Below are 19,876 nucleotides of genomic sequence, written 5' to 3'. Positions count from 1 at the left end.
GCATTATACAGATATACATGATGATATCTGATAAATAATAAATAACCTTGCTCCTCTCTCTGTTGCAGCCATCCTCTTTGGGGTGAAAAACACTTCATGGGAAATGAAAAAGGGATTATAATGAGTAATCAGTAATGCATTACTGGGAGAAAGAAATAAGCAACTCCCAGTGGAAATGTTTGTCATTTACATTCAACCCCCCGCCCAAAAAAATACAACAACACAAAAGTAGGAACTCTAAGACTGAATTTTTTATACAGTGATTGCTCAGTGTTTTTGTGTGTGAAAAAAACAACTGGGGAGCAATCATCACTAAATAGGTATTGTACTGTTCTGTAATTGAATCTTGGTTGTTGTGTACCTTCAAGATGTTTCCAACTTATGGCGACCCTAATGGCCTTTAGGGTGGGAGAAGACCTGATGGGCCATCCAGTCCAACTCCCTTCCATGCAGGAACTCAAAATCAAAGCACCTAGGATCGTATTTGCCAAATACTGGAAAGCAGATAAGCCCCAACGATAGACCTATGGTTATTTAAATTATATGAAATGGCTGAAATGGACATAATGACAAGTTGGATGAAAGAGAAAACTGAAGATAATGTAAAGAGAGAATGGGAATTATTCCCATTCTCTTTCCCTGGACCGAAAGGACCTTGAAGCAGTGGTACTTGCACTGGTAATCTCGCGTCTTGATTTCTGTAATGCGCTCTACATGGGGATACCTTTGTATCAAGTTCGGAAACTTCAATTGGTACAAAATGCGGCAGCCAAATTGGTCACCGGAACACCTACGTCTGACCATATAACACCAGTTTTAAGATCTCTTCACTGGATCCTGATTAGTTTCTGGGTGCAGTACAAAGTGTTGGTTATTACTTTTAAAGCCCTACATGGCCTGGTCCCAAGTTACTTGAAAGATGTCTCTCCCTACACAGTCTGCCCCGCACTCTCAGAACAACAGGGAAGAATCTATTGGATTACCCAAGGATCAGATTAAGATCTACTTCCCATAGGGCATTCACTGCGGTGGCTCCCAAATTGTGGAATGGCTTGCTGGAGGAGATCCGTCTTATTCCCACTTTAGATGCCTTCAAGAAGGCACTTAAGACGGATCTCTTCCGGCGAGCCTATCCTCCAGACCTGCTATAACAGCTTAAGATGATACTCCACTCGGAACATGTATGGGGAATCAGATATTGATATTGCACATGTATAGATTTTTGATGTGTTTTAAATTTTTCTTTTTATTTAGAGAATGCATTTTAACTAATTGTAATTTTATACTTGTGTTGTTCTCCTGCCTCGATCCGTAGGGAGAGGCGGTAAATATATATATATATGTATATGTATATGTATATGTATATGTATATTATTTTATTATTTTCTAGGAAAGCGTTGGAAAGAGGTGACAATCAAAAGATAAAGAATTATAAGTTGAAACTATGTATGATTTAGAAAAAGGATGTTACATACAGAGTATGGTATACATGTTGGACAATAAAGGGTAGTATGATGATAAAAATATACAAGGTTAAGAGTGTAAAATTGAGAAAAATTTAGGTTTACTCAAGGGAAATATGGTAAAGAAGGTCAAGCGAATGAAAATGGATATATTAATTTAAGATTTTGTTATAGATTACAAATTGTAAAGAAAGCAGTTATAAAAGCAGATAGATAAAATGGATATTAACTACAGAAAACAAATAAAAAGAAAGACCAAGTAGTAGGAAGTTACGTCCTTCTGTGTTATATGTTTTTTAGTATATTTAATGTCTCAGGTCGTAATGGGAGAAATTCTTTGTATGCTTTAGAATTTGTATGGTCAATGTCGTTGTTTTTTGTGACAGTCTTATGTCAAGTTGTGATATTTTGTGCTGAAATGCAATATATATAATCAAAGCACCCCCGACAGATGGCCATCCAACCTCTGTTTAAAAACACCCAAAGAAGGAGACTCCACCATTCTCTGAGGGAGTGCATTCCACTGTCAAATAGCTCTTACTCCCAGGAAGTTCTTCCTAATGATTAGGTGGAAGCTCTTTTCCAGTAGTTTGAATCCATTGCTCTGTGTCCTAGTCTCTGGAGCACCAGAAAACAAGCTTGCTCTATTTTTAGTATGACATCCTTTCAATATTTATATTAAGATATTGAAAATATTTAAACTCTTAACCTTCTCTTATCAAGACTAAACATATCAAGCTCCCTAAGTCTCTCGTCATAGGGACCTATCACCATTTTGGTCTCCCTCCTCTGGACAAATCTGGGTTGTTGTTGTTGTTGTTGTTGTGTGCTTTCAGGCCATTCCGACATGGCAACTCTATAGACCTTGGTTATCTAAAGGGAAAAAATAGGCTAGAAGATTGCTGCACAAGGAGAGAAAGAGATGGATATCCCTCATAAACACATTGAAGAATTCTGATGTCAGAATTTAAATAGGTTGTTTTAAATTTGCATATCTTGGATTATAAAATAGTGAACAGATATTTACTAGTGTCCAGCCATTTCATCTAAATCACTTGTTTGCTGTGCTATATACAAGTGAAGTGGGCAAACGGAAGCACTGAAAAGTCAACGATTAGCATATTGTTTCCCCTCAAAAATGTGTTTTGTTGTGCTTTTGAATTTTGAAAACTTCACAGTTGACTGTGTCTTTTGCAATCAATGGTGCATGCCATTATATAGTGGAGAACAAAGGAATGTCTAGAGAAACACCTACATTGCAAAGTAGATGGAGTGCTTTTCCAGTAAATAATTCTATTCAACAAGTGCAGTGTTAAATATCGTCTGGATAAAATAAAAGGCTTATTAAAATATAAACTCACAATATGTGATGTCATGAAATCTTATTTTCAAAAATGAAAAGTTAGAAAACCCCTTTTTATTATTGGATTTATTTCTTTTTCTTTTTAAAACAGAGAATAACATGCAGAAGCCCAGTGTTTTAAATGAAAGCAATTTCCAAAGTTTAAACGGTATCAATGCTGTTGATAGGGGGATGGGAGGAATAATAATAATAATCTCTGCATTTCTAAGCAGAATTACAGAAAACTGCACTGATGTACCCCCAAGTAAATGTACTAATGAACTGGTGAAAGGTTTCAGTGAGAGTAGGTTACTTTGGAAATGAAGTTGTTCACAGAAACTGACATCTCTTCAAATTAGTGTTAAGTTTGGAATTGTTTGCTGAAATCACTTATTGTTGTGGAAGTACGTACATTTGTGCCTTACCTCTGCACTGCATTACTATGGGCAGAGCATTGTAGTTTACTTTTCATATTAGTTAAGCAAATAAGAGTAGAAAAATATTAAACGTAAATCACCCATTTTGGAAATAAATAATTTACAACAGGATTTTACCATTTTGAAAACAAATGAATTGCAACAACAGCATTTTATCATTTAGTTTTTACTGAATGTAATTGGCATATTTAACCATGCTCATCTAAGATGTAGGGCAGTAGTCTCAACCTGTGAATAGATCTTGCAATGTATCAAAAAAGCACCCCATATCACATTCTGTGCAGCTCAGATGTTGTAATGACAGCCACAATGATCCATTGTTATGATGACTCATTGCATCTGATAGCAGGATAGCAGGGAGGGCCTGTGACTGGTGCAACATGCACTTCTTTATTTATTTCGGAAGTATTTATATAACACTCTTTGATTTACAAAATACCCAGAGCAGGTAATTAATAAAGCAATTGCAAGGCAGTATTTTTAAAAATAAGAAATGGGCTTTCATGGAATGACATATTATGGTTTTATAAAAAATAGGTTTTCATGGAATGACATATTATGGTTTTATATTTTAATCATGCCTCCTTCAACATAACAAAAAAGTGGTGAAAGTGTTGGTAAAATTGGTGAGCATGTGGGGAGTGTAAAAGTGGACCAGTTTACTGACAGACTTGAAAGTGGATAATAAGGTCTTCACCCAGTACCCTAAAAACATCTCTCATTGTCAAGCTGGCTTTTTGTTGAGGGCGTTCTCCATAAGGGTTTTAACCATTGAAAAGAATGTCTTGCAACTTCCTTCCTAATGAAGAATGAAAAGGGATGCAGAGGAAGGTTTCTGAAGAAGGTACCAAACTTGGCAGTTCCATATGGGAGGAAGCAATCTTGTCATACCTGAGGTCAGGTATCTTAAGGCCTCAGCTTCAAATCCCAGCATCTCCAATTAAAAGGTTAACCTGAGACTTCTGCCTGAGACTTTAGAGACTGTCACTGTTCATGCTGTGGCATCTGAGAACCCAATTACACTGCAGAATTAATAATGCTATTATTGCATTTTAACTGTGATGATTCCATTCTATGGACTCCTGGGGGTTATAGTTGTGTAAGGCAGTTATGTAGTGGTTTGAGCGTGGACCATGACTGGAGACAGGGGTCAAATCCTGGCTCATCCATGGAAATCTACACACACTCTCTAGCTCATAGGATGGCCATGGCAGACCTCTTCTCAACAAATCTTGCAAAGAAAACTCCATGGTAGCTTCATCTTAGGGTTGCCCTCAGTTGAAAATGACTTGAAAACACAACAGCAGCAGCAACAACAGCAACAACAACAAAAATGATAGTGGAGTGCCCTGAGTGAGAACTCAGAATGCCCCTCCCTAAACTACAACTCCCATGATCCATAGGACAAAACCATGGCAGTTAAAGTGGAGTAACAACTCTATTTAGTCTACCGCACTGTTCCTCTTGGGTCCGTTCTGAGGACGGAATGGAAGGAGCAAGAACGAGTGCGGAACGACTCGGGGACGGATTTCACCGCACACTCCAGTCCCTCGTTCCGTTCCCCCTCTCTTCCGTGCCCATTCCATTCCAGGAGGGGAATTTTTGAGAACTGTTGAGAACAGTTCTCAAAAAGCGTTCCCTCTGGAACGGAATGGGCACGGAAGAGAGGGGGAACGGAACGAGTGAGGGACTGGAGTGTGTGGTAAAATCCGGTACCCACTCGTTCCATTTCCTGCCGGGCCGTTCTGAGAACGGCCCTGAAGACCTGTGCGGTAAGCTTCTATAATTCTGTGGCATGAATGGGTACTGGGTAAGACAGTGTTGAATGAACGAATGAATGAAATCTCCAAAGAGTGAACACAGAAGGCCTTTTCTTGTGATTATGATCTTTGTGAGTTTTTACATTCCTGTATGGACCATCTTCTTAGGAAGGATGTATCTGTGTTCTTTTTCTACCACTTTGACTTCTTCGTTTCTACATTTGTGTTAGTAGAAAAGGATGTATTTGTGTTACTACCCTTCTTTGCGGGGCTAAGAACTTTGCATTTAGAAATATCTGAGGAAAATAAGGAGCATGGGTGGTACAGGGGTTAAATGCTGGTGCTGCAGTCATAACATTGTGAGTTCAGTCCCAGAGGACCCCAGGTTGACTCAGCCTTCCATCGTTTCATATGTTGGTAAAATGAGTACCCAGCTTATTGGGGGCAATTGGCTTACAGAGTCCTCTTAGAGAGTGCTGACTTCGCTACAAAGTGGTATAGAAATGTAAATGCTATAGCTATTGCTAAAATAGACTCTCCTGGTATTCATTCAGAAAAATAACATACAGACATTTCAGGCATTCAGCAGCCATTATGTTTTCTTTTGCTATATCAACACACCTAACAATACAGATGTCATATTTGCTCATATAGCAGCTAGTATGTTCAGAGACTAAGAGTTAATTTTCCTTTCTTTCCTGGTTTGTGATTGTTTGGCTTCCAAGAATCAATCCCACATTAAGAGATTTGCGGCCTCTGTTACATTATGTAAGAGGCTTAGAAGGGGGAGTTGGAGGGGAGAAGCGGTTGGTCTTTCACAGCAAGAGATAAACGTCAAAAGGAAACAATTCTCTTCTGTTGATGCGTAAGGCGATAGATCATGAAGACAGCTTGATTTGCTAAAGAGGGCATATTAAAATGACAGATACTACTGAATACAGCTAGGTTCTGATAAATATCAGCATGGGAAAGAACAAATTTATCTCAGTACATCCCATGAAAAGCTGCCATTGTGTGCATGCAGTCAGCCTCCACTCCAAAAGTTGCTGACTTTAGGTTTATTTAGAGAATATTAAAGACCAAAGTACAGGCGGAATGAAAACTGTGTTGTATTCCTTTCCAACTCCTTTAAGCTTTTTGAAGGACTCCTGGCCATTTTTAAAAGCTGAGCAAGGCTTAGTGCCCTGGAAAATGTGATGTGGGATGTTTATATATATTTCAGCTCCTGTTGATACCTACCTACCCATCTACTTTTCTTTCTTTTCTTTTGCAACTACAGTGCTCCCTCGGGTTACGAAATTAATTCGTTCCGCCGCGGCGTTCGTAACCCGATGCATTTCGCAAGCCGAAAAGGGCTTTCCGTTAGCGCTGGCAAGCCGCGCGTTTGAATTTCGCGCCGAAAAAAATTTCGTAACCCGAAAAAAACCTTCGTATCCCGGAACAGTTTTTTCCAATCTAACTTTTTCGTATCCCGGAAATTTCGTAACGCGATCAATTCGTATCCCGGGGTACCACTGTACTGCTTATGTGGATTCTTCTAGATGGTGTGATAGAAGGAAGTACTGTATTATTACATCAGCTCTCCAGATGCAAGACCCATAAGAAATTGTACCAGAAATAGCAGAGGCTATACAATCTGCATGGATTTTCTTCCCCTGGAAAAGATAGCAGAGTTTTGAAGCAGAAAGGCAAATCTATTTTATTATGCTTCTATTTAATGGCTATACTGCCTAAATGAGGGGGGAGCATAAGGATGGTGTCTTCTAGTCAGTGTCTGCAATTTACAGAACAAGTGGCAAAACCAATGCTTGTGGGAGGCAATGAGCTAAGAGCTTATAGTTGTCAATGAAAAAGGAAGAAACAAAATTCATAGTACTCAAATGTGGAATCTTGCCAGTGGCTTCTCTTTGCATCTGGATGTGAGGCTTTGCTTATAGAGCCTATGCTGCCAAGCCACAAAATTTAATGGATTAATGGACCTCCTTTTATAGGTAGGTTTGAGACTCAGCAACTGCTTACATTATTATATTTTTTAAAATAATGGTAGTATGGTCACAGTGTGCCTGAGGCCTGGAAGATCAATTCTGAAGCCAAGTCAAGCATTGCAAAATTACTTTCTCTTGGTCTTAGAACTGGCACATTTATGCCTATTGATCTACCTTTCTCTTAACCCTGGCTTACTTGCACAGAGTGGCATGGAATCATAATTATTTTGTTTTTCCATGTTTAATATTGTTAGTCTCTTATTGGACCTAGCAACTCAAATGGCCATGTATTTTCAATGATCTGCAATATGCTTGCCAGCTGTTTTCCTTGATTCATGTACATTTTTGATAATTAACGGTAGATGCAGCTTATCCACGCAGTTTAGGTCTATACCCACTCACCATCTTATCTTGTCAGTATTTAAAGGCACATTATATAGTTGTTGTTGTCATACGCCTTCGAGCTATGGTGACCCTATCATGAGGCTTTCTTTGGAAGATGTGTTCGGAGGAGGTTTACCTTTGCTTTCCTCTAAGGCTGAGAGTGTGGGATTTGCCCAAGGGTTTCCGCAGCTGAGCAGAGGATTCAAACCCTGGTCTTCCAGAGTTCTACTCCAACACTCACAACATTATAGCATTTATTTTAAAATTACATGTTAGCATTGAATGTATTACTTCATTCAGTTGTAAGCATTTAAATACCCTGGCTGTAAAGGTTGTTTATCACTGCATGGATTGAGACCTCTTCCCCTTCTCCTGTTTCTGTGCTAATGCAAACTTTAGACCCATGATGGCGAACCTATGGCACGCATGCCATGGGTGGCACATGATGCCATTTCACCAGGCACGGACAACGAGGGAGAAGGCGGAAGAGGCATGCACATGCCCATTCCGCCTCCTCCCTGCCATTTTTGGGCCATAAAATGGCGCTCGGAAGGAGCCAGAGGCGTGCATGTCTGGCTCCTCCTTCCAGTTCTCTTCCCTCCCAGCATTCCTTTCCTCTGCGCGAACAGGCCCCTTGGAGCCCCTTCAGCAGAGGAAAGGACCGAGGGGAAGGGGACTGGGACGCGTGCCAAGTTTAGACAGTTTGTTAATATTGCTTTTCTCCTTTCTTCATAAGAAGGTTACAACAGAGGAAGATAAGTAAAGCTAAGAACTGCTTGGTTTTTGAAACATACAGTCCGTGATTCAGTTTTTATTATTGTATCATTTCTTAAAACTGGTATTTGTTGGCAAATTGACATATACTTGGCAATATAGTTGCTGCTTAGTAGTGAGTGTTCAACATTTTGGATTCCGTTGTAGAGAACTATTGACACAGATTAATTTATTTTTTGACCTACTATATCACGAGGGCTCAGAGTCATTGTGATAAGCATATCATAGTCAGCGCATGTCAGTATGAGGCTCATTGAATGTTCTACTTACTGTTAGCAGAATATAGTTCAGCGTTTGTCCATTTTACTTCCTCTTTATAAAAACAGACAACCCACCAAAGATTTAAAGTACATCTACATATCTGTCTCTCTCTCTGGCTTTTCTTCACGAACGAAGATTCAGGAAGGACTCATCCCGCATATAATACTAATAACAATAGTAACAAAAATAAAATTTATTCTCTGAAGATGCCAACCACAGATGCTGGTGAAACATCAGGAATAAACTCTTCCAGAACATAGTCTGAAAAATCCACAAAAAACTGTGGATGCCGGCTGTGAAAGACTTCGACTTCACAATAAAATTTAATTCTTACCTGCCTCTCTCCGAAGCTTGATACAGGGTACAACATATATTAAAACACATAAAACCATTTAAACACGTAGGTTAAAACACATAAACATAAGTCTCATTAAAATCATCCAACATAAAATTAAAAATATGCCAATTTAAAATTCATAATTTAAAATGAGAAGAGATAAAATCTTTAATACTGTTTTAAATTCAGACAGCATGTTTAGCTGTTGAATAACTCTCTTCAGGTGGTTCCACAGTCTAGAGGCAGCTGATGAAAACATCTACTGGGTAACAATTGCCAGCCTAGTGCTGGCTGGTTGAAGTAAATGTTGCACAGAGGACCTGAGTGTATGGGATGGATATGTGGGAGGAGGTGATCCTGTATGTAACTAGGAGCCAAACAATGTAGGGCTTTCAATCAACACTTTGTACTTTGCCCAGAAACTAACTGGAAACTAGTGGAGTGATTTTAATATTAGTGTGAAAGGCTCACCTCTAAATGTACCAGAGATTAATTTGGCTGCCATATTTTGAACTAACTGAAGTTTTCAAATTTGGTACAAAGGTAGCCCAGTGTAGAAGGCATTGCAAAAGTCCAGCCTTGAGGTTAGCAACATGAGCACTACCATCTTTAGATTTTCCAGTTCTAGAAAGCAGCATAGCTGGGTATGAGTCAAACACTTTTTGGCAGTCATATGTCAATATGACTTTGTTGTTAACCGCCCTTGAGTTGAAAAGTTGTTTCTTGTCATGACGTGTCCAAAATATGACAATCTCAGTTTGGTCATCTTGGCTTCGGGGGAGAGTTCAGGCTTGATCTGTTCTAGGACTCACTTGTTTGTCGCTTTGGCCGTCTGTGGTATTCTCAGTGCTTCACATCCAGGGTGACTGGATATCCTAACCTCAAAGGAAGAAAAGGCACTGTAAAATATAGTACATTCAAGAAAATGTAGGACATTACAAAAGAAAAACTAAAGACACTAGTATAAATGTAAATTCATGCTGCTTGAATTTCTTGAAATTCTTCCTGGACAGAAGGTTAAAATTTAGGACATTTCCTGGACAAGGCGGATGTCTAGTCACCCTGCCCACATCTTAAATGAGTTGATTATCCTTCTGTCAACCTATTTCAGTGTCCAGCTCTCACATCTGTACATGGTGATGGGGAAATACAGTGGCTTAGACTATTCTAATTTTATGATCAGTTTTATGTTTTTGCACTTCAGAATCTTGTCTACTTTTATAGTTGCCCTTCCTAATGCCATTCCTTCCCAGTCCAGTATGGCTTTCATAAAGTCAATTTGTTTCAGTATCTCGTTAATTCATGTTTTTCATATTGTGTTCAATAAAGTGCTGCTAGTGTGGGAGGACTTTGGTAGGACAGTAGACTAATGAAAAGTGAAAGATTGATATCGCTACAGACTGCATTCAAAGTTGTTTATAATACCATTTTGTTCTTTGTTTTGTGCATCCAGAAATTCGTACGCAGTTGGTGGAACAATTCAAATGTTTAGAACAACAATCTGAATCCCGGTTGCAGCTCCTTCAAGACCTTCAGGAGTTTTTTCGTAGAAAGGCTGAGATTGAACTGGAATACTCCAGGAACCTGGAAAAACTGGCAGAAAGGTTTTCATCCAAGATTCGCAGTTCTAGGGAACATCATCAATTCAAGTAAGCATGTATTTATAATTCTGAATGTGGGATACCTAGCAGCTCCAGAGCCTCAGTTCTCAACCTTTGGTCCTCCAGATATTTGAGACTTTAGCTCTCAAAATGCCTGTGCAGTAGCCATATTGGCTGAAACTTCTGGGAACTAAAGTGCAAACCATCTTGAAGGACCAAAGGTTGAGAACCACTGTTCTAGAGATTCACTGAATAGTAAACCTCTCAATTTTCATCTCAGTGTAAATGGACCCTTTCCAGACTGTTGTTGGAGGGGGGGGGAGGTAGAAGATGAAATCAAATAAATTAGTGGGAGTTCATGAAACTTCTCAGAGTTTGTAAGAGATATTAGCATAAGGCAGCCAAATGAGACAATTTTCTGTTCCATACATTCCTTGTAGATGCTAGCCACAGATGCTGGCGAAACGTCAGGAATAAACTTTTCTAGAACATGGCCACATAGCCTGAAAAACCACAAAAAACTATGGTTGCTGGCCGTGAAAGCCTTCAACTTCACAATGTTCTTTTACTTGATTTATTTGTTTATTGATTTAGTCATTCATTTATTAAACTTATCAGTTACTTTGGTATGTTTTCACAGTGTGTAAAGTAATGTATAAATAATGCTCATCCATTTCTTTGAGACGCTCTGACTTACTGGCATTTTGGGTCTGGAATACCTGTAAGTGTATTATATGCATTGCTGCGGAGTTTTGCATATTCGCATCGATTGTTAATTGTCTTCACTTTTTCTGTGCAAATTTGCATCTGTTCCCCCTCCCTCTGTTGAAAATGTGCAGATGTGTGAATCCATGCAAAGCAGACAGATGATAATACACTTTTTTTGTAGATTTCTGCAGATACTCCAATACTCTGGTAAAAACCATGAAGCCATTTTCTGTGCAGTTTAAGAGTTTTTTCAGGTCCTAACATGTAAGAAGTCCAAGCTCCTGTAAATTGTGCTTGTCTGGATCACATTTTATTTTACTAGAATGAGAATTTTAATTATGTAGACTAGCTCATTGGTGTCAGCCTTAGCTAGGGAGTGTAAGGAAATTAGGTTTTCCGTATGTGAAAGTCTGGAAAATGAGCTTTGGATATATTTTTTTTATATATTTCAATTCATTTTTAAAATAAAAATACTTTTTTATGAAGGGTTAGAGGTTTCTTTGTTTTTGTTGTAAAAAAATATATCATGGTACTCAATACAACTGAGATGTGTCCTTTATTTATTAGTCTATATGTATGTGGGCAGCATGACTGCCAAAAATGGTTTGGTTTTTTTTTTTACAGAAACCAGACACTAATATCCAAGTCTTTAAAGTATGTCTTTCTTTCTCTTTAACTAGTATTTCAGGATTTTTTATTAGGCGTTCCCTTTGGCTTCCAGTTGTGATCTTGGGTGTCTGGCTCAGGAGAGCATGACTGATGCTCTTTAGTGTGTGCCATGTTCTGATGTTTGCCTTCAAGGTTCTGAACTCTAAATGAACTCTACATGTGCTTAGAATAAGAACAAGGGAATATTAGTCCTGTATATTCTTTCTGCCGCTCTCCAGCTGTAGCTTTGTTTGTTTGTTTCAGAGAGTTTTGTCTTCTCCTGATAATGGTATACTTGACTGATTGTTTGGACTACACCCTTGTGTCATTCTACTCTTGGCTGTGTGATGGGACTGTTGATAGCGCCTAATTCCACAACACTCTGCCTTGTTTTGTGCTGTGGCTGGCTGTGCTCTATTACTAAAATCCTATTTACTCTCTATTGCTAAATCCCTCTAATCTCTTTACCCTAATACTCCTAGTGTAGAGAGTCTGCCCAGTATTTTGCGTTCTTTCTGCTCATATGTCATATCCTCTTTTTATTAAATAACCCTGTCTTGGGCTGTTGAAGATTTTGCATCAGTAACTGCTCCAGATTTACTTGGCTCCATGTTCTTTTGGGAACAACAGTGCTTTTGTATTTAGGCAGAATGTTAGCACAGTATTTTAACAGGGGCAGGTTGTCAGGATGCCCAGCTCAGATTCAGAAGATGCTTTTTCAGAATTCTGAAATCTGTTCAGGGCTCCGTAAAATGGGAACTATATCCATCTTTGGTGGAGTGCAAACAAATTTGCCTAGAGGTTACTATCAGATTGATAAAATGCCTAATAATGCAGTGCTTGGAAAAGTTATCTTTTTTGAACTACTGTATAACTTCAAGGGACATTATAATCCACCCCCCCCCCGGGCAAATTGCATGCAACACAGTGTTAGAACAAGACAGTTCATTTATAGGTCAGTATGGAATTGATGGTTCATATTTAACTGATGTGAAACGTATTAGTAGCTTGCAAGAGAGGTGCATTAATACTGGTGGACCTTTGTCTTTTTCTATACGCATGGAAATGGTATGTTTTCCATTCTGCATAAAGTGTGAATAGTCTACAGATTCACATTAAAAGGCAGGTATGAAGCATTGGTTATTGCCCTCATGTTCTCTGCTTCCCAGCGATATCCAGTCAAGCCATTATGGGAAACTATTTGTTGGACTCTATAGGCCTCTAGCCCAATCAAATAATGTTCTTCTTATCAAACAGATTAGAGGTCAACCAGTATAAATTAGCAGCTTTGCCCTGACAGAGTCTCAGCTTTCCCAGGCAAAAGAGATATTTAGAGAAAAGATGCAAAGACAAAACGTCAGAATGCAGTGTGACTAAAGGCTTCAGTAACACCACCACCATCACTACTACTATTGCTATTTCACAACCACTGTTACTACTGCTCCTGATTGTGCAATGATAACTCACAATGTATCTGTCTCGTAAACACACTGCAATGGTAATGATAAAGCACAGATTAGTACAGTGTGGGCATATAGATTCTGTATATAAACAGGAATAAAAAGAGGAATCAGGCCCTATTATAGCTGTTAGAAAGGAGTAAGAATGCAAGAATGATTGACTGTGGCAATTCTTGTTAAGATTGTCCTTCCATTAGCAGGCAAAGACTTTTTTTTAATTCCAGCAAAACCTTTGGAACTGATTGTTTTGATTATAACAAAAGGGATTTTAATACCATATTGTCCTGTTTTTATTTCTTCTCTTTTTGAAGGATATGTTTTAAAATGTTATTAATTCCCTATATTGTTGGATTATAGTTGCATAGTAATATTTTATGTCTTTTTAGCTTTATGAGTTGATGTGAATTAGTAACAATAAAAATAGCAGTAACAATAGTATTTTAATTTAAAAACTAATCAATCCTGTTTAAAGGTACTCCTAGGCCCTGCCATTACCTGGGAATTGTAAAGATGACAGGAAACTATATGGAATATGGGCATTATAAATATTTATACATTTACTCTAGAGCAATGACAGTTCTGCCTTTAATCTGGAATATATACACATGTGTGTATGTGTGTGTTTACAGAGGTAGTAGAAGCTAGGGTGACATTAAATAAGGCATCCAAACCTAATGGGCTAGAAATCCTTATGAGAGTCATGAAACCCCTGTGGCTGTTGTTGGAGTTGAAAAGCAAAAAGCCAGCTCATTGTTGCTCCATTCATTTTGGCAGCCAGATGGAGCTAAGAGTAGCATCTGGTGAATGGATTGAGGAGGCCCTGGAACATACTGTGAATGTTGAACTAATTATTATTAAAGTCCCCAAGCAAAAGCAGCTGGAGGTTTTTGCTTTTTCTATGTTAATGTGAAAATGGGAGTAGCAAATAGCAATATGGAGTGAGGGTAGAGCAAAGACATCATTTGGACCTTGTAGTTTATTTCATATTAAGGAATATTGTCCTATAAACATGAGACATTGCTTTAAAATGGTATGAATTCCCCATACTCTCTCTGATTATTATTTACTTACAGTATTTTTATACTGGTCAGTTAACTGTTGTACTTATTGTTTATGGAAGTAATAATTGTGTTATTGATGAAGACAACAACAGCTTTTAAGACTTGAAAGTCAGGCTGAACTCTAGTGTTATGGGGAGGAATGCAATATTCTTTGTGCATCATCTACTGTTTTAAAGCAAAGGTGGAAGAAAGTTTGTTCACTGTTCTGCACTATTTGTAAGGCCTACATGTCTGAAAGTTATGCACACACTCTCACACACATACTTATTGTGTGGTTTGCATGCTGAATTGAAGTAGCTTTAAAGCTACTTGAGGCAAAATAAATGTGAAGTATTGTTGGAGGGAACAGGCTGTACAATGGAGGGTTGGAACAATTTCTGTTTATATTATTTTGCAATCTGTTGTCCCTTCATCACTCTTGTCAGACAAAGAAGCTTGGGCTCCAATATTGCTTCAAAAGGCCTGGCCTTTGCAATAGTAGCTTTTGTTAGCAAAATAATCTCTTCATGCTGTGCAGTGCTGGTGGAATTTTTTGGATAGATATTTTACATGTGGGTCCCTTTCATCATAACATATTTCAAACAATGAAGGAGAGCCCATAGAATAAAAGCAAGGTAAGGAATTCTGGTTAGTGAAAACTCTGGGGATATCAGTAGCAAATAACCATACTATTTATGGGTTCCAAGTACCTTGGTTTTCAATATTTGAAATATATTCAAGTTTCCAAGGCAACGTTTGCAACATACTTAAAGATGTTTTTAAAAAATTAGTTGTGCAAATAAATATGGCTGCCTTGTGATATGCTTTCTTTGAATATAATGTTGCTTGCAACTGCCTGGATCTGCTCATTTAGCAGTTCAGTGTCGACAGCACAGTCCCTATGGGCATGGTTTTGGAATAATTCAGGTTACACTGAAGATATGGATAAAGTACTTGAGACAGAGTATTACTTAATATATGCCTCTGAATTCTTTCCTGATCTTCGTTCTTCCTGTGACATCTTGCACAGGTTTAGGTATCATGGGGCTCTCCAGATGTTGTTAGCCTGTAACTCCCAGCATTCCTCACCATTGGCTATGCTGCCCAGGGCTGCTGAGTGTTGTAGTTCAACAACACCTGGTAGGTTGCACGATTCCCACCTCTGTATCAGAAAAGATAGCTACCTGGTTGTAGAAGCTATCATTGTTATTATTTTATTCTCTCAGGTGGCAATATATTTGAAAACAATACCGATTAAGACTCTGCGAAAGCTTTAATGCACTTATATATATAATAGTTATTTTAAGACAATTGACTATGATGTTAAAAAAATTAAACCTTTAAAACATTTTTAAAATAGTTGAGACAAAATAAAAACCTTAAAAACAGCACCCCCTATCAGTTTCTAAAAACCTGATGACATAAAAATGTTTTAATCTGCTGATGGGAGGATGAAGCCACCCTCCCTACGGAAGCAAATCCAAAGACTACCCTCTCCCTTGTTCCCACCAAACATGGCTGAGAAGGTGGTGGAATAGGGATAAGGGTCTTTTCAGAAGATCTTAGAGCTCTAATGGGCTCATGAAGAAAAAAATGGTTCTTCAAATAGCCTGAACCTAAGCTGTATAGGTCATCACCAGTACTTTGAATTGTGCCTGAAAACAAACTGGCAGCCAATCAGGCTATCGCAACAAGCTGTTGTGTGCTTCCTGTAGCCATGCCTATTTAACAACTTGGCTGCAGCTCTTTGGGCCGACTGAAGTTTCTGAAGACTTTTCAAAGGCAGCCCCACATAGAGCACACTACAGTAATCTGACTGGGATGTGATCAAGACATGTACTGCCATGGCCTGATCCAACTTCTCCAGGAATGGGCTCAGTTTTCACACTAGCTTAAATTGTGCAAATGCACTCCTGCTTGTCACTAAACCTGAGTCTCAGGGCTAAACCCAGGAGTACTCCCAAAGTCTGAATCCATGAGTACTCCCAGAGCTGAATCCAGTACTCCCAACTCCATTTGTTGTTGTTGTTGTTGTTGTTGTTGTGTGTCTTTAAGTCGTTTCTGACTTATGGCGGCCCTTAGGCGAACCTGTCATGGGGTTTTCTTGGCAAAGTTTGTTCAGAGGTGGTTTGCCATTGCCTTCCCCTGAGGCTGAGAGCATATGGCTTGCCCAAAGTCACCCAGTGGGTTTTTATTGCCAAGTTGGGAATCAGACCTTGTCTCCAGAGTCATAGTCCAGTACTCAAACCACTACACCACACTGTCTCACTCCCAAGGGTAACAAGTATAATTTATATAAGCTGGCTTGTACAGACCAAGTGTTACTTTTTTGGACTGCTCTTTTCACAAGGATATAGGTGAAGTTGGTTGTAAAGAGGAGAAAGGACATTTTAACTTGTATTTTAGTTCTATTACGTTTACCCTAATACAGTATAGTAGTTGACTGGTGCTTAGCTTTAAGGCTGAGTAGGTGTGTAGCTAGAAAAACAAAACAGCAAATTGAATGAAATTGGTGGATCTCATGCACCTTTAAGAATAAGTTCTATAGATGGCAATTTCTTATATTCAGGGCGGTGTCTTGGAGTATCGCATAGGGTAAGAATATAGAATATGTCTTCATTGGCCCTTGCCAAGATGTAAGTGAAAATTAATATTTCAGTGCCTTTTTCTTTAAATATGCTTTGAATATGCATGGCTCAAGGAGAAATTCAGCTCTTACTTGCCCTTACAGCTGAACATCTTGTAGGTCAAAGGGTAATCAGTGTCTTAAAGCAAATGGGCTTCATTTTCTAGTTCACTGAATATTGTCTGTTTCCTGAATACTCTGTTTAAAGCATGCTGTTTGGGTCGCAGATTTTGCTTTCTTTTGTATCATGTTGGTTGGTTCTCTATAATCTGCTGTTATTCAGCTAGTCAAAATGTATATCCTTGTGTATGGAAACTTTTCTATGTGGTAGTGAACTTGTGAGACTCCCCTTATTTCTGGAGACCTCTTAAGAGTGAAGAAGCGCTGTTGCTGCTTATAAAGTGGTTCATCAATTTTAAATAGTGCTAATATATTATTGAACATGATGATTTCAAAGGGGAAATGGAAATTGAGCTTAACAAAACTGAACCATTTATTTGCTTTACACATTAATAATCTTTAGCAGTATCCTCCCTAGCTGTTTCTATCTTCCTTTCCTCTGAAACAGTGACTTAGAACCATGATGGTTCTTCTTCTTCTTCTGGATAACCTTGCAAAAACTTTGTAAGGTGACTTTAACCTACAGTCTCTGTATACAAATGAAATTGGCTGTTTAAATTTTGGCCTCCCAGTTAACTCACAGACATCCTATTTGTGTCTAAAGCACACCCAGATGTCAGCTATTACTTCCCAGGTGGTTGACTATTCATGATGGCAAACGATCTGTTCAAAGATTAGTTGTCATCCCATGAACAGGGAAGTCAAATAACTGATACATTTCTTAGTACTGTATAGCTGGACCCATGTAGTGATTGCTTGCTTACATACTTTGTGCAGTATTTCAGTGGCTGTTGTTGTTGCTGTATGTGTTCAGATTGTTTCTGGCTTATGGTAACTCTAGGGGGACCCTATCATGGGGTTGTCTTGGCCAGATTTGTTTAGCAAAATTTTCCCTTTGTCTTCTTCTGAAGCTGTGTGACATCCCCAGTGGGGGCAGCATCAGAGTGTGTGGTGTCTAAATTCAAACCCTGGTCTCCAGAGTCATAGTTTAACACTACGGCAGGTTTACAATTGAACATTAAGCAAACAAGAATAATGACTACAGATTACTTACATAACTTGAAAGTAGATGATAAAAACATTTCAGTAATTTAAGATTTTTGTATGTAGGGTCAATCATTAATCAGAATGGAGACTGCAGTAAAAAAATCAGAAGACCATACAGTGTAGATTGCAGAAATTGAAATAGTCAATTATTTCCCAGACTTTGGATCAATCATTGATCAGAATGTAGTCAAGAAATTAAAAGTAGACTAACACTTGGAAGTGCAGATATGAAGGAACTAAACAAGATCCGAAGTGCAAAGATATATAATTGCATACCAAAATCAGGATTGTCCATGCCATTGTATTTCCAACTTCTTGTATCGTTGTGAAAACTGGCCAGTGAAAAAAGTTGATAGGAAGAAACTCAACTCATTTGAAATGTGATGCTGAAGAAGAAAGAATTCTACGGACACCCTGAACTGCTAAAAAGAAGAAATAAATAGACCCTAGAGCAAATGAAACGTGAACTCTCCCTAGTAGCCAAGATGACTAAACTGAGGCTGTTGTACTTTGGCTGTATCAAGTGAATACATTACTCACCAGAAAAGGCAATGATGCAAGGCAAAGTAGAAGGCAATAGGAAAAGAGAAAGACCACATTCCAGGTGGAATAGACTTGGGCTGAAACAGATGGCCCTGGAGGGGTGGCTTGATGCTGCCCCTTTGAACACCGGCTCGGGGCCATGACAACCACACGCCATGCCCCCAAACTGGCTTTTTGTCAGCACAGAAAGAAGTGGGAAAATGCCGCTCCTTTTTGAGCTGGCAAAAAGCCGGCTTTTTCACCAGTGCCACAGCTTTTCAGTGCTCCTGTGGCATGCAGCATATAAATACCATGCCGCCAGAGTGCCGCAAAGCAGCTTGCTGTGTGGTTGGGTGGGCGTTGTGACGTTGGCTTGGGGGCAGCATCAGAGTGTGTGGTGTCTAAATGCTGTGCTCAGACACCACCCCAAAGCCGGTGCAAAGGGACGATCTGTTTCATCCCTTTGTTAAGGAAGTCATGGCTCTGAGTCTGCAAGACCTGAGCAGGGCTGTTGATGTTAGGGGAACCTGGAGGTCTCTCATTCATAGGGTAACCATATGTTGAAGTTGACCTGCTGGCAGCTAACATCAACAAAGATTTTAAAACATATTTGCCTGATAAAGAAGCCAGTAGAACTTCAAAAGCTTGCACAGTGCGTTTTGTGCATTTTGGTTGGCCAATAAAGGTATTGCTTTTTTGTGGATTGTGGATTTTGTTTTAGTTTCTACCAAAATGCAACAAGTGGAGTGGGTCTAGGATGTACACTGCTTAGATAGAAAGCTCTGTATATGGAAAGTACCTCTACTGACGCTGTAGGAATTTCCCCTTTACCCATGCCATGGCTTACCTCTTACAGTAATCCCCCCTCCCCAGCCTTCTGTGTAGTACAGTATATTTAGAAGTGGAGGATAGACAGACAAATTTAAGCTTATGTTTTGATATGAAATAGGACCAGAAAAACCAAATTTCATACCTTGTTTCAGCTGAATTCTGTGTTCTTTTAACAGTCCTGAGATTTGTTCAGGGATGTTCTGATTAGGGCTGATGGAAGATGCAGTCTTAACATCTGGAGGGCCCATTAGCTGCAGCTGAGTTAGTTTTTCTGAAGGCACCTTTGACATCATTGGGTGCTCAGTGGCTAGCTTAACAGTGTTTCTTTCTTGTTGAAATTCAGAATAGCTAAGGCTAATAGCAAGAATTCATTAGATAATTTCCTGAAATTCTTCATGTTTTTGATTTCCTGTAAAGCATGCTCAACACTTCTTGAGATATATTATAAGAAGTAATAAATGCTTTGAGATCCTCCTGTGTTTGAGCTTCATCAGAATTTGTATTTTGCATTTGCATTTTGAACACACTCG

The 19,876-nt window shown here is 38.9% G+C and overlaps 1 protein-coding gene across 1 annotated transcript in view; it reads left to right on the top strand.

Moving 5' to 3' along the window:
* SRGAP3 (SLIT-ROBO Rho GTPase activating protein 3) overlaps positions 1-19,876 on the top strand; it is a 291,016-nt gene that overhangs the window by 101,763 nt on the left and 169,377 nt on the right. Inside the window, 1 exon segment of the mRNA XM_042449920.1 lies at positions 10,197-10,392. Within this exon segment, the coding sequence (XP_042305854.1) occupies positions 10,197-10,392 (196 nt within the window).

Source organism: Sceloporus undulatus, chromosome 2 (assembly GCF_019175285.1).
Source record: "Sceloporus undulatus isolate JIND9_A2432 ecotype Alabama chromosome 2, SceUnd_v1.1, whole genome shotgun sequence".
Lineage (NCBI taxonomy): Eukaryota > Metazoa > Chordata > Lepidosauria > Squamata > Phrynosomatidae > Sceloporus > Sceloporus undulatus.
The sequence above is the reverse complement of the archived record's forward strand: the minus strand, read 5'-3'. Positions and strand labels throughout refer to the sequence as shown.